Here is a 14,886-nt window from a genome sequence, read left to right as displayed (position 1 = left end):
CAATGCCTTCCCAGCATCTTTAATGAAACTCCTCTTGAGATATGAACATTAAGCTGTGCTCCTTCTGGCCTGTTCTTCATCAGAAGTAAATTTATGCCCTCAGACTGTATTAATGACTCTGCTGATGACAAAGGAGATGAAACAAAGCACAGCTCATTCCACAAAACCAGCAATTACTTTTCTAGGCTAGGAGAAACATATTAAAATGGGCGATGACAGCTAGTTGTGTTAGAAATTAATGATACAAGGCTCAAAGTACTGATTGCATATCCATAAGAGGTTTCATGTTCAAAGGGGGAACATTTGATTGAACTGAGTTTATATTTAGAAAAATGGAATCTTTTCCTTTCAAGCACTATGTTAGATTTGGATAAATTTCTTTTGAAAGCACTGCACATTTCCTTCCTTTTTTTTTTTTTTTTCCCCTGTAATACTCGCCATGCTTTTGTACGTCACTTTAAAAAATCCCAAAACAACTCTAACATTTAAAAGGCAAAAAATATTTGGTTTAAGTCCTGACTGAACAAACTGAACCATCAATAGCTGGAAATCTTGCTTTCTCCTATTTTAAACTAATTAAAAGTAATTGAATTCTTTGTGAACCATTGTATATGTATTTTGGTGTTTGCAGTAAGAATGGCATTCTGGGCATGCCCAGCTTTTCCTGTCTTACAGCAATCCTCCAATAATGGGCGGCTCAGGACACTAGACTTTCTCACTAATTCTCAGTTAATTGCCTACAAACCATGCCATAATTCCTGTTGTCTCTGCAGTTTGATCAGAACAGCAGCAAGAAAAATAAACCAGTGAAAACCCATTAATCAATTTGGTCACCTTTTTTTTAAATTTTCTGGCATCTTGCACTACAGCTCAGTATTATTGCATCGGGTAAAGCCCCAGGCATGGCCTTACAGATTGTTTCAGACCTCAGGTATGCAGCTAGCACACATTTCCACCACAAACCTCCTTGGACATAATTAGAAAGTTAGTTGACCAGATGCTCAAAACAAGGTGTAATGGCTTTCAGATGCTTTCACCTGAAGGAGTGTCAAGTTAATCTGGAGCACATGTATGGCTCCAGAGAGGAGGTTTCTGCTGGTCTGAAAAAAAATTAAGACCTCAAAAAGTTAACTGTTACACAACTTTGGGTGCAAACATTCTCACATTATTTTACAGCATGCTTAGTCCTCCCAAATTAAGAAAATCCAGAACATTCAGCAGTCTCACCAGTGACTGAGAAAGGAAAACTAAAACCATGTAAGCTAGCTAGAAAACAGTCACATTATAACTCTAATGCTGAAGAGTTCTTTCAAGTAGCTTAGCCATACAGCCCCTTTTTCCTGTTCTTTAATCTGTAATGCTCTTATCCCTCAGAATAAAAAAAGTAGTGGTCATTACTATAGGGTAATCTTGTTATGCTTGATAGCTCCCAATGTACTGCTGTTCTAGTGCTCTGTTCAAACACTTTTGAGTCGTTATATTTGAGCACCCACAGTTCCCTCCAGAAGAAGTTTCACAATTAATGTGCTTAACTTTTCATTCCCAGTCTGCCTTTGGTTGCCTGTGTCTTATTTATCTGTTCTTGTGCTGATATCATCCTTCAGACAGAACATCTCCTCTTCCTTCCTGAAGTTTATGTGAATCCTAACTACTTCAATAAACTAAATTTTATGGCAGCATCCTGAGAGTATTTCCAAAATGCTCAAATCAATGCTGAATAGAGATAACCAAGACAGTTTAATGTGCTACTGGAGTGCCAAAAGCAGCACAGCAGCCTCCCTTGGCTCAGGAGGATAAATTAACCCAAATGAAGAATGACAGTGACAGAATATTTTTTTTTACATAGCTGCATATAATACTTCAAAACCATATTAAGAAAGAGTGACCATAAAATCAATGCAAGATTGCTCCACTGCAATCAAGTCACAACGTTGATTCTTTTTTCACATTTACAGGGAAATGTACATTCATACCATGCCTTGTTGTAACTGATTAGGGAGAAATCCTGCTTGGCACAGGTGGTTCATCAAACCAATCTGGTGCATGGAACAGACACAAACTGTCACATGGCACAGCAGCCCTGCATTATGTTACTGGGATCAACTTTTCAGATGAGCAGTGTGCTGAGCGCACATCTACATAAGAACAGCAACTACAGACACACACTCACCACAAGGCCTGATATGCCAGATGAGTCACCCCATCATGTCACACCACATACAAAACCTGCACAGATTGGGGAGCTTCAGATTATGTCAATACATTTTAAGTCCTATAAAAGAAACTAGAGAGCTCTAGCAATTTGTTCTTGAACAAGAGTCTCTACAGAAAGGGGTGGGTGTTAACTACTGTTAGCACACTGAGATGGGTCCTTTTTATAAGCCATTGTTTTCTCCTTATTCATCCTGGCAACCAGATGAAGTAGAGCCCAGTAGACCCACTGAGGGAACATCAACTGTCCCCAGAGCAACAACAGGGTTAAGGTGCAAATTAGCTGGCACTGGAGGTAAATATTCTAGAAAAAAATTAAGGTGAGTTTCACATTTCTGAATTATCAAAGGAAATTTAAATAAAAAGTCAGAAATTTCAAATATTAAACTTCATCTGTGTGTACCGGTGTCTGGAATACCTCCTGAAACTTTTGCTTCTTTATGTCTGTCTACAGTGGAAACTACAAAGATTTGTCTGTGTGCTGAGGAACAAACAGAAGGGATGAAGGGGGAAGCAGAGCTGAGCTGTGAATTCTACAGAAGTTATTATTTTATTCAAAGACATACATCTTGGAATCACTAATCAGCTTGTCCCTTCAGAAACTTGTCATAGAAGGCAGTAATAAATCATTCATGCATTCACTCAGTCATTCACTTCCTGAGTCCCACTGAGTGCTGTCTAGCTAGAGATGGCTGTGAATGTACACAAGACTGAAAATACAAGTGAGTTATATAACAAACTAATCATACAGGAGATGTCCTGTATGATGGTAATAGCAGCATTCAAACTATTCAAGGGAAGAAATTCAGTATGAATCTAAAGAAATAAACCCTTGTTGTCGACATGACCAAAAAGGTTGACAAAACCACAAAATATTATTTTAACATTCCTCTACAGCATCCACCATCTGCCAAGAAACTACAAAGAACACACACAGAAACTGCAACATATTCACATTGTGTTTTACCCTATGTAATCTCCACCTCCATAGACAGTAGTACATATCTGATGGCAATACATGTACGTTCCACATTCATAAGTGTTATGAGCTAATAGATCAAAATTAGGAGGAACATTTGCAATACAAAATGTATTTGGAACTTTTCCATGGAGCAGAGCCTGCTGAAGTACTGACTGATATCCTCCCTCTTTCAATAAAAACCATAGAGCATAACTTACTTCCATTTAGCAACTGTCTAGCTATTAGGGAATGCAAGGTTGGAAGTGACGTCCTGTTTATTAGAGTTCATTTTCTTTGGATACTGTTATCACAGGACCACTCAAATTTATGTGGTTTAATTAGTATCTTTGGACTTCAACCAAAATTTTAGTAGGTTTCCTTAAATCTCTGGAATTTGATTTTTAAGTTCACAAATCTTTCCCAGCACTTCAACAAAACAACAGCAGATTGCCACAAGAGTAGTTTTATGTAGTAACTAAAGACAGCTGAAGTGCATAGAGTTCAGTGACAAGTGTTCATGAGCAGGAAAGATCCTTCAGGAGCTATCTGCCTCTTGTTCAGTTGAATATGCATCTATTACACACACCTGAATTAAGCACACAACTGTGTATTTCTGCACAGATTCACTTATGCATACAAAAAACAAAAAACGGCAAAATAATGATAGAATTTTGGAGGGAGCTATTTATATGACTGATTAAAAAAAAAAAAAAGAAAATTTCCTGGGTAAAAAGAAAAATACACCCTGGGTAGGAAATTCAAATCTGTTTTGTGGTTGTGGATCACTGTTTGTATAATATTTATAAACAGAAAGATATACCATCACAATAGCAAATTTATTCTGAAAATATTCAATAGTGTTATTCTTCTATCACTCTAAAAGGGATTAGGGAGATAATCTTGTTTCTAAATAGAAAAAATGATACATTTTCCTTTCACTTTCTAAAGAACACATTTCTGAGTCTTATAGATTGTCAAGATTAAAATCTTTTGTGGAGATCCTTTTAAAAATGTTTCTAAAACCTTTGCATTGTGTGGGTTTGGATTACAAAACTGTGCAGGTATTCCTATGAGCAAACAGCTCTCAAAGTTTTTTTAAATGAATCAGTATGAAGATAACTTCTCAGAGTAATATTGGACCCCAGAATTAACTCACCTGGCTTTTGTTTTCCATACATTTCCCCATGTATTTGTTTTGTCTGTTAGGAAGGTTTTAAATATGCCAGCAACACAACATAAAACACAACATTGGGACTGCTGGCAAAGCTGAGCAATAAAAAGATAATGAGATTTACAGTAACTACACCATTTACTTTTACTATGAAACAGAGAGGCATTACCAGGCTACGTGCTATAAACTCAGATGATCAGAGATTGCTGGGCATGTCCCCATGCTGTGCACCTCCACCAGAAAACTGTAGTTTCAATTCTCATTTGCAATGTCAAGTGATTGTATAAATTAACATTGCACAGACTGGTAGGAATATCTGCTGAGTTTGTGACTATGGTATCAGCTAAAAAGTCTGATTCTAATAAAAATAACAGAGTAAATCTGCAGGAGACTTCATGTTGTGAGTCCATTGATCAGAAGTGCAAGAGAGATAACAAAAATTCCCTAAATATTTGAGCAAACCTGAACTTCTTATACCAGTTGTGGAACAATTGACCAACCTGACAGAAATCAGAATTAAACTCATGCCCCTGCACAGGCATCATACACAGGAATAAGGCATCAAAGAAGCACTTACAGCTGGAGAATATCAGAGGACAGGAGTGTTCATCCATGGGGAAGTTGTGCAACTGAAGCTGGCACTCAGCATTGATGGTAAGCCTGTGAAGAAACCAAGGGTCTTACTGTGAGCCAGTACAGGGAGCAGCCAGAGAAGGAGGCAAGGTAACCTTAAGCATCATGCAAGAACTCTTCGATATCCATAAAGACATCATCAAGACTTTCTGGATCCTAGGAAATCTGTGCATATGTGTTTCTCCAGACAATTTATCATCGAAAGTTCAGGGATGAAAACAACGTTCTTTGCAAAAATAACAGGTAATATTGCTTGTGTTGTATGCAATTCCACAAAATTTGAACTTCAGAGGGAAACGTATAAAAATATTCTCCATGTGTACTTATAGTGTGAACTTAAAATTCTTTCAATTTCTTCAGGCTTTCTCTCCAAAACTTAATAAATCTCTATATGCCATTCTATATCGTACAGATGCAACAAACAGATCTGCAGAAACACAATCATCCCTACTTGAAAGCTGGTTTTACATGACATCCCTGAAACAAAGTATACTAAGAACACAGCCAATTTTGAAATTACTACTAAAAATCAATACTCTTCAGTATAATAGCCTACAAAGTGAATGTACTTACTCAGGGAAATTGAATTAAGTGCTAGTTTATCGTACAGTCTTTTTAAAAAAATACTACACAGTTTAATGACAGAATTCATGCGTGTGGGCTATGTGGGTTTTTCCTTTTGGAAACTAAATAAAAAGATTAAGATCTACCTCTATGGTGAAGGTTTGTGTCTCAGATATAGGATGACACAGAGAAAAACTATGTCTTGAAAAGGTCACCTGTGAGAAATTTAATAGCCTTATTGCACTGGCACTAGAAGAGGATTTGCAGTGTTGCAGCAGGAGGGCATTCACATCCTGAAAGGGGCAGGGAAGAAGATGGAGAGGTATGGAGCATGACTGAACCATGTACACTTCCTCCTGTACACATAACACCCATTAACACCTGACAGCACCAGGGCATACACTAGCTACCTCTTCCATGTCGTACCAATCCTGACACTTAGGTCAGACAAATTTGGTTTGAATTACCCAGTGTGAACAATGATCATTCTAACAGGTTTTCCTGTGTAAAAAGGAGGTCGACCTGAGTGAACAGAAAGAACATCTTTCACAAACTAGAAATGTTCATTCCAATGGGTCAAGTATTAACTCACTTTTATCTGGTTTAGACAAATTTTGTAGTCCACTCAACAAACAATTTCTTTAGTGAGAGGTATGTAAGTGTAACTAGTATTATGTAGATACTTGGCCTGAAATACTGAAACAGAACTTAATAGAAAAATACCCAACAAAACACATAATCAAAATCTCCTGAGAAAAAAAAAAACAATAACCCAACCAAGAGAATATTGGAGCTGACACCTTAATCCCCAAACTCTTTAGGTAAAGGCAACTGAAATAAGCAAGAGCTCTTCACAGTAGAGCAAACCTAAGAAGGAAAGGGGACTAAAAATATCAACAGCTTTTCCAGATGTTTATTTCCTTTCTTATTGTTTTCCAAAGACTTTGTATTGGAGCCCAACAGCAGTTGCAAGCATGATCAGCCCTCTCAGGTGCACCGAGAGGGCTGAACACAATTACAGAAGAAAATGTAGCGTGAAAGGCATGTCTCTAAAACAGTTTCCCTTGTGGAACATGGCTTATGGCAAAACTCCCTTCTGAACAACTCATCTCTTCCACAAGTAAACACATATTTTGATTTCCACAGGCTTTTTAAAATGCAAATATATACAGTATTTCTAATACCATATAGTTGATTTTATCACAAAGATTGGAAAACTGTAAAAGCCTTTCCTCCAGCAATTCATCCTTGTGATGAGATGTGACAGACTATCTTTCAGCATGACTTATTTGAAGAATCAAGTATTGGCATTAGCCTGAATCTAAAAATGCTTTATCCAGCCCTGCATCTAACTCCAATCAAAAAGGCTTTTGATAGGTTTTATGGGACTACATATTCCCGATTTTATTACAAGCACTAAAAAGCCCAGCTTGTACAATTTAGACAGACTTATTTCCTATTTCTCAAGGTTGCTTTCTTAGAAAGACAAGACTTTGTTTTTAAAACTTGGCAGTACTTATGCTTGAATAATTAAATATTTGTAAAGCATGGCCATGTGCGCATCAGGAAGAAAACAGAAGAAGAGAGCAAAGATATTGCTGAAAATTACTACTACTACACCAGAGGTGGGAGAAGCTTTCAGCCCTGCACTTTAGTGCTTAGTGCCAAGTGCTCACCTGAGGGTATACAAGATCTTGCCATCATTCCATATGCGGAGGAGCTGGTTGGGGGTGGTGATCCAGTGAGCCTCGGCTGTCTTTGAGTTACGAAATATTGTGTCTGGGATCCAGATCAAGCCAACCATGTTGCTGTTCAGAGTCAGTATCTTCATGGTGCTGTTGAAGCGAAGACGGCTGTCTGTCCATGTCTGGGCAAAAAATATATCAATTTGATATTCCTGCAAAGAAAGCATGATACATCAATTGAAATCAGTTCCACATTTTACACTATTTGGTGTTTGATTAGGTCTGTTCTGGTGTGGATCAGCTGGGTATGTTCTCGCCAGTGGAGCTATGTTTTCTTTTTCTATTGCCTTAGGATTTTTTTTTCCATTTTTTCACCCTTTTATTTTTATGTCTAGCTGCTTAATGAAACATGCCAAACATCTCACTTCCACTGATCCTGTGCCATAACAATTTCAGCATTGGCACATTCTTTTTCATTGTCTCTGAAAAGTCACAGCTAGAAGGCATAATTTACAGAGACTTCTTTGTCATAGGACTGATAAGAGACATGAAAGATGAGCAAGACCAACACTCATAAGCTGGAGAATGGTAAATTCTCTTGATTATAGTGATGCTTTTTAGGGAAGAGGTTGTGTAAATGCAATAAATTAATTTTTCCATTTGCTACCAGTTGTTCAGCCATTCTTTCTCGGGCCACACTGCAGCCAAATGAAAAGGCAAGCATGTGCTCTTTTACAGACACCCTGATGCTAAGAGCTGAACACTCATGCCTGAATATGCTAATACCTTAATTTACATGAAATTTGTCCTTCCGTTTACTCCATGTTTTACTACTCCTTTTCTGTAGGTAAGCCATCATAGTACATATAAATGCAGAAATTAAAGAACATATGGAGAGACAAAATTATATAAGTGAACATATAAACACACTGGTTTATGCATTTAAGATGCCATGGAAGAAATCGTATTTTAATTTTGTATTTGAAATGTGAATTTGAGCCACTGGAGGCTAGAAAAGGTCATGTTTCATATGCTTGTGTTCCTCTTCCTCTTTTCAAAGACTGAAAAATGAATAATAAGCTGCTCTATTTTTGAACCTCAGGGAAACAGCCACCTAAGTCTGTCATGCATATCCTCCCAATACCACAGGGCTGGCTGTGACGGGGATGACGTTTGCTGATGTGGCACAAAGTGTGTGCTCTACAACAGAGACTAATACAGGGCTTGGGAATAATCCAAAGGAAGATATCTGTTTAGGACCCCTGGTAGATGCAGTCCTGGTACATCTGAACAAAGGGTGATTAGGGCTATATTTAAAGTCTGGTATGTCTTTGACCACCCTGAATTTGCTTTTATTGCACTTCTTTCTGTCTATTGTTTCAATACAGTAGTATTGGGTTTTTTTCTGTATAGACAGTTAGTAGAGCCTGCAGTCTGAATTGAGGACAGTGTTTTTACTAAGAGCCACCTGTTTCTCCTGTGCTATTACATTTTTGGCAAGCCATCCCTTCAAAGCTGATGTTATAACACCAGGAAACTCAATTCACTGGCACTGTAATGCAAGTCCAAAACACACTCTGAGCCTCACATCTCTAGATGATAAATGATCAAAAGGTGCATAAGTGGTGCTAGCAGGTATCCAAACACCAGGTAGTAGATCACGTCAGGAATTAAAACGTAGCCACCAAAGACAATAAGGACCATTTTCCTTCATAGCTTATCTCACTACTATTTCTCATTGTATTATTAGCTTTATTTTTGCAGGGAAGATGACAGATTTGAATCTGAAGAGACTTTTTTTTTCATATGGATGACATCTCCACAGATCTGAAGGATGTAATGTAATGGACACAGTGTACCTCTGTTATTCAGAAAGAACATCCTTAATGCATCAGGCTTTAGATGCCAGAGCACTTACCTTCTTTCTTTAAGTCAACTGCATTTTAGCCTTTGAAAGTCTAATGACAAGTGTTTGGCACATTCAGCTTCTGTATAGAGGAATATGCCAGACATGTCTATGGGCTTCTCCAAATGCTGAGTGAGTAGAGTTGCTTTTCCTAGCTCCTAGAATCTGTATTTATAGAACCAAAGACCGTTTGTATACAGCTGGCTAATGACAGTGCTGTCTTTTCACAGGATAAGTTTTTGCATGATATTCACACTTGAGCTTATTTTATATGAATGCTTCATTTTGACTAAATTTAGGAGTAACCATAATTATTTTCTAGTATATCATGAATATTTAATGATTTTTAGGATTTAAGATATTCAGTATTTCTACCCTGCCAAAAGAAAAGAAAGACCCTGAGCTCCTTAATACATTACCCCGAGAAGGTACTGCAGCTAGATCTGAGCAAAGTAGGCCCCAGGAGCACTATAAATGTAGCTTTGTGGTTTCTATTCCAGTAAGCTGCTCTGGCTAAGTCGACTACATTAGTCTAGAAATAGGGTCATCATACTGGTCACCACTGCCCAACTCCTGTTTTGCATCTTTGTTATTTATTGCTGCAACTAGAATGTGCCACCAACGATCATTACTCAAAATACCTGCAGAATGGGCCACTCCATTTGCCTTAATAAAAAAATTTTGACTCAAATTAAATGGTTCCCAGATCTTCCGAGTTAATTAGTTCTGAAAAAAAACCCTGCATTTTTTCTTTTGGTAAAATGAGATGATAAAAAACAAAGCAACATTTTTAAAAGAAAAGTCATTAAATTTGGTTGAAGTTGGTTGCATTGACTTTTTAAACACTTTAACCCTATTAAAAAAAAAAAAAAAGTATTTACAGTCCTCAGTCAGAATGTACAAATTATAAAACCAATTTTTTTCCAGGAAAAATAAACACACATTTCCATTTAATGACTGAATTGAGATTTTTCACCATTAATCCCTTTTAGAAGTGAATGCTATATCAGTACATCCCTTACATTAATCTTTGGAATTTCTTCAGTCTTTAACCAAGCAAATAAGTAACTTTTGAAGCTGGCACTCAGTTCTCCACTTCTAATGGTTCTAAGTCTATGCATATTTCAGAAAATTACCTCTATCTTCACTGACAACAGATACTTCATTCCCAGTGAAGTCAAGAGCTCCCATATGCTGTTTTGCACAGAGCTGGTACAGTGATCTCCAGCACACAGCATCCAATAAGAAACTGTCAGAAGAAAGGTTTCTATGTTGGTTTTACAGACAGGTCAATATCTTACGATACAAGAAAGTAATAGTCTTCACTTGATAGCTAATACCTGACATTTTAGATCTTTAAAAAATGTAGTGATTGCACTTAGAGAGTTCAGGCCAGACATCGAGTTTCAGTGCTGTGGTGCCTCACATGAAACAACATCCTCGGACTCTAACAATATTCTTCATGTTCTGTTCTACCACTGCACCAGTAATTTTGTTAATAATCTTCTAATTTTTCCTTCTCCCTTTTTTTATTTTTTATGGCAGCAACTATTGACTACTACAATGAACACAGGAAGAAGTGAAAAACAGCAATATTTTAAACAAGCTTTCTTCCCAGCAGCAAAAAAGGTAAAACATGTTCTACATGAAATACTGAAGTCATGTACAGAAAAGTGCTCTGTCACTAAATGTGCTTGTCTTAATGGCACCTGGTTTGCAATGCTACCTAAACAGACCCAAGATTTTCCTACTTTTACCACATATTCACACAGAGCCTGGATGCATTCACTCCAGAGCAGCCAAACTTTGAAAAAGGCTTTCATTTCCCAGTAAAACTTAATCAGTTTATTTGTATTTTATTTGATTGTATGAAAATATAAAACCTCATTTCAGGCAGCTACAGTGTATCTTTGTGTGAAATGTCTTTTTTTTCTTTATTATTCCCCAATGTTGTGTAGCTACTTATGACCTAAGAATTTCTCATTGGTACTTTTTTTTGCAATTAACCTTAAATTAATTTATTATCTTATACATTTCATCATGTAAAGAGACAGACTGTTCTACTTGCAAGACTTCTGTTTGCAAGAAACACTCAGTATCATCTTAAAATTATAAGTGACATTGTGTCATTGAAAACCTCTGTGTCACCTCCTATAAGGTTACCTTTGAAAATGGGACTGTAAATTGACACCTGACAATGCTCACATAGCTTCCAAAAGTAACTCCTAAAACCAAGAAAATATATTATGGTCCTATTACCTGCACAGTGTGCAAGTAATTGTCTCATGTAGAACATTTGTTCCCATTCAAATTTTATAAGTTTTCATCTGAAACATTGGCTGGGAGAAATGAAATGAGATGAGGAAAATTAGATAGTATTTTCCTGTTATATGGTTATATAGAGAACAAGAAACTAAGAACAAATTTACCTTGTTAATTTTCACTGACTTGTGGACAGAAGCTATAACCCAGATTTAGCAACAGTGTTACCTGAAAATAGCTCAGTTACCTGCACATAGTCAAAGTTCCAACTACTTGATTTTAGCTTTTTTTTTCACATTTTCAAATATTCCTAATGGGCTTTCATTAGTGCTGTGAAAATAATCAGGACTCAGCACTGAACTATTTGCCCTTCAGCTGTGTAGGAATGATTAATGATTGTGAACACCTTGAAAATGCCATTGTCTAAGACATATGTAGTCAGAGAGAAAAATGCATTCTTTTCAACCAAGTCTTCAATTGTTTTCTCAGTCAAAAGAGTAGCTAACCTTAGGATATAGGAGCTTTTCTCCTACCACAATGTCTCATTTTAATTCTGAAAAATATGATGTAATAGGCTGTCACAGTCAGGTAATGGATGTGAATGACTACAGATAAATAGTGTGGTATTCCTTTGTTGTTTCTGCTGCAGCCTTCTCATTTCCTGCATTTTCAAAACTCTTCACAACAGCAACAACAATGTCAAGAATTCTGTCCTTAGAAAAAATGCAAGAATTTTTTGCATGATATTTTCAGGTTTTTACTATTGCCTACTAGACAATTTTTGTTTTTTTTCATTTTAGAACTATATCTTGATTGGTGATAGAGTGAGACTGTAAAGCATTAAAGCTGCTACTGGCATTTGTGTGAGGCTGGTACTCAATCAACTGAAAATAGCTACATAATTAGGGTCCAGTTTATATTACAATAATTCTGTGCCCTCCCACACCCCTTGTATAATATGCCAGCCCACCACAACACACCACAAATACTGTCTGCAGAAGCTTGGAACTAGTCTAACAAACTGTGTAAGGGATAAAATCTCCTTTAGCTACCGAAAAGCTAGACTTCACTGAAGTGGGAAATCCCATTTGTAAGTCTAAAACTGTTCTGGAAATAAGTATTAAACTTTGCTTTTGTATTTCAGCCATTCAGTAAGAAGTATGCTTAGAAAATGAATAATGGTTGAGCCCGTTACGTGCAAACTGTCATAGAAATGTTAAGTATTATAGTTTAAAAGGGAATATGGGAAAAGGCTGTTCAGGGAAACCGGAGAGAAATGGGAGCAAATCTCTAAAGACTGTGAGTCTCCCCATTATTGCACTCAGCTATAGACCACAGGTGAACACACCCAGGAAGGTTCTTTCTTTATGCCTCCACCATGCTTGGATTAGAAGTACAGAGGAGGGTTATTGCTTTAGTAGAAAATGTCCCAAATATTAAAAGAAATACTCATGGTGTCTGTTTATTTAGTCTGCAATTTGATGCACTTGAGAACATTAAAAGTGAGTAATCTCTTCAGAGTTTGAAGGTCATTTTCAGTAAAAGCATATTTTTCCAGCCCAGCTCACCACTAAAAGGAAAGTTCAATGATTGATTCAACTGCCTATTTAGTTGTGTGACAAATGAGTAAAAGAAGAAATGCTCCCTGAAATATGTGATGAGTGGTTCCCTCTTTCAGAACCAGTACATTCACATGTCTGACATCAAAACACCGAGAGTAGTTCTCTTGAGCAGAGCCCACCTTCAGCTTCCCTGATTTATTGCATCTTACCCTGGGCTAGAGTGAGGACAGAATTGTCCTCTGTCTATCTTATGAACAGCCTTTTGGTAATTTGAAGAGGTACCTTGATCATACCTATTTTTGGTATTGATGGAAATAAGCAGACTCACAGCAGCTGCCACATGATGTGTGCTGATTGTTGGTCAGATTGCATGCTGTATGGATTGTGAAAAGTCAGGAACTATGGTGATCTCAGAAGACCTCTAGAAGGCTTAAAATGTAAACCTTAATGTAAACTTTTAATGTAAACCTTAATGCCTGACAGCTTCTGCTTGGGTTTGCACCCTGTGAGCAACTTGTATTCTAATTTCAAAAATTGGTAAAAACCTCTCAGATATCCTGTGGAAGTGAACTGAAAGTAATGGAATGGTCTACCAATGGAAAACTACATTCTTATTTTGTGGAAATAGTGCAGAAAGAAATAAATTAAATTGGCTGGAGAAAACACAGTAAACTAGTGTATTTCATATACAGTGTACATTCAAAACTCTTGTGGTATCAAGACCAACACAAGCCTTCTGAGGACAATAATTCTCACACATATCCTGAAAGTTTGCCTTGCTTTTAGCAGAGCTTGGGATGAGTGGAGTAGCACCATTAGAGTTGCCTGTAACTTTTCCTGAAGTATCTCTGCCAGGCTGGAGCTTCGTGTTTCCAGAGGCTGTTCAGGAGCTAAATGTGGGTGTATTTACTTCATGCTACACGCAACACTGGGATTGTTGCCTAAGAGACAGCGTAACAGGGGTCACCTTCCCATTCTCCACCAGTTTGCTTTGTTTTCACTCTCTGTGCTCCTGCTCCCTTTCCAGATCCTAATTCCTAATAGCCTCTATTGAGAGTGGAAGAGTGGGCAACACGTTCCCACTTTTGGATTATTTTCTCTTCTTAATCTGAATTTATCTTTCCCATCAGTGTTAAGGCTGTACCTTCAAAAGATAGTCAAAAGAAATAGATTAAAGATTAGTTTTACAGTATTAGTAAAATATATAAGTTTGGAAACTTTCCAAACTGTTTTATGTATAGAAAGCCTTTCAATAACTTGCTCTTTTTTGAGCAAGTACTTTCATACTGTTACAAGCATCATGGTTCCATGGGCAAAATACAATGAAAGAAGAAAATTCAAAATTGAGATTGTCACTACAGATATAAGGGCTATTCTAGTTAGCAACATCAAAATATTTCAGCAAGCAGCACCAATCATCTCCATAGCTGAATGCTTTGAGTCAAAAAGCTATTCTCATCACTGACTCAGTAGGAATCTTGGAGCAAGGAGGATGGAAGTTCACCTTCTTCACTGTAGTATTGCCTCCTGCCTGCTTCAGAAAGTTATTTCACTGATTTCCTGCTATTATAAAGAGGGAGAGATATCTAACTTCATACTAGAAACAAAGCATGCAAGTATCATGTAGCACTTCCTTTCCCTGAGAAAACATTTATCTCTCTCACTCTGCCTATTTTGGCTCTTTGGAGGCCAGCTTTAGCCCTTTTGTATTCCAGATCAATTCTTCCATTCAGTTACAGAAAGAGCTGGACATTTTTGTCTTGGCCCATGTCTTGACATCTCTTTGTGGCTTCTCTTCACATTGATGGATTATCTCTTCTGCTTCAATCAATCATTTCACAGTCAGAAACACAGCATGAAATTAGAAAGAATGCATTTCAGAAGATCAGCTGTAGCTCTGTTCTCCCCCCTTTTGGTGGAAGACTTTTTAA

At 37.2% G+C, this 14,886-nt stretch overlaps 1 protein-coding gene across 1 annotated transcript in view; it reads right to left on the bottom strand.

The window, feature by feature from the left end:
- Nucleotides 1–14,886, bottom strand: part of GABRG3 (gamma-aminobutyric acid type A receptor subunit gamma3) — a 286,706-nt gene that overhangs the window by 130,945 nt on the left and 140,875 nt on the right. The window contains exons 4-5 of the mRNA XM_053934678.1: nucleotides 7,217–7,437; nucleotides 4,921–5,003 (exon numbers count right to left, since the gene is read on the bottom strand). Of these exons, the coding sequence (XP_053790653.1) occupies nucleotides 4,921–5,003; nucleotides 7,217–7,437 (304 nt within the window). The remainder of the gene's footprint in view (nucleotides 1–4,920; nucleotides 5,004–7,216; nucleotides 7,438–14,886) is intronic.

Source organism: Vidua chalybeata, chromosome 2, assembly GCF_026979565.1.
Source record: "Vidua chalybeata isolate OUT-0048 chromosome 2, bVidCha1 merged haplotype, whole genome shotgun sequence".
Classification (NCBI taxonomy): Eukaryota; Metazoa; Chordata; class Aves; order Passeriformes; family Viduidae; genus Vidua; species Vidua chalybeata.
This window is presented reverse-complemented; position numbering and strand designations above follow the sequence as displayed.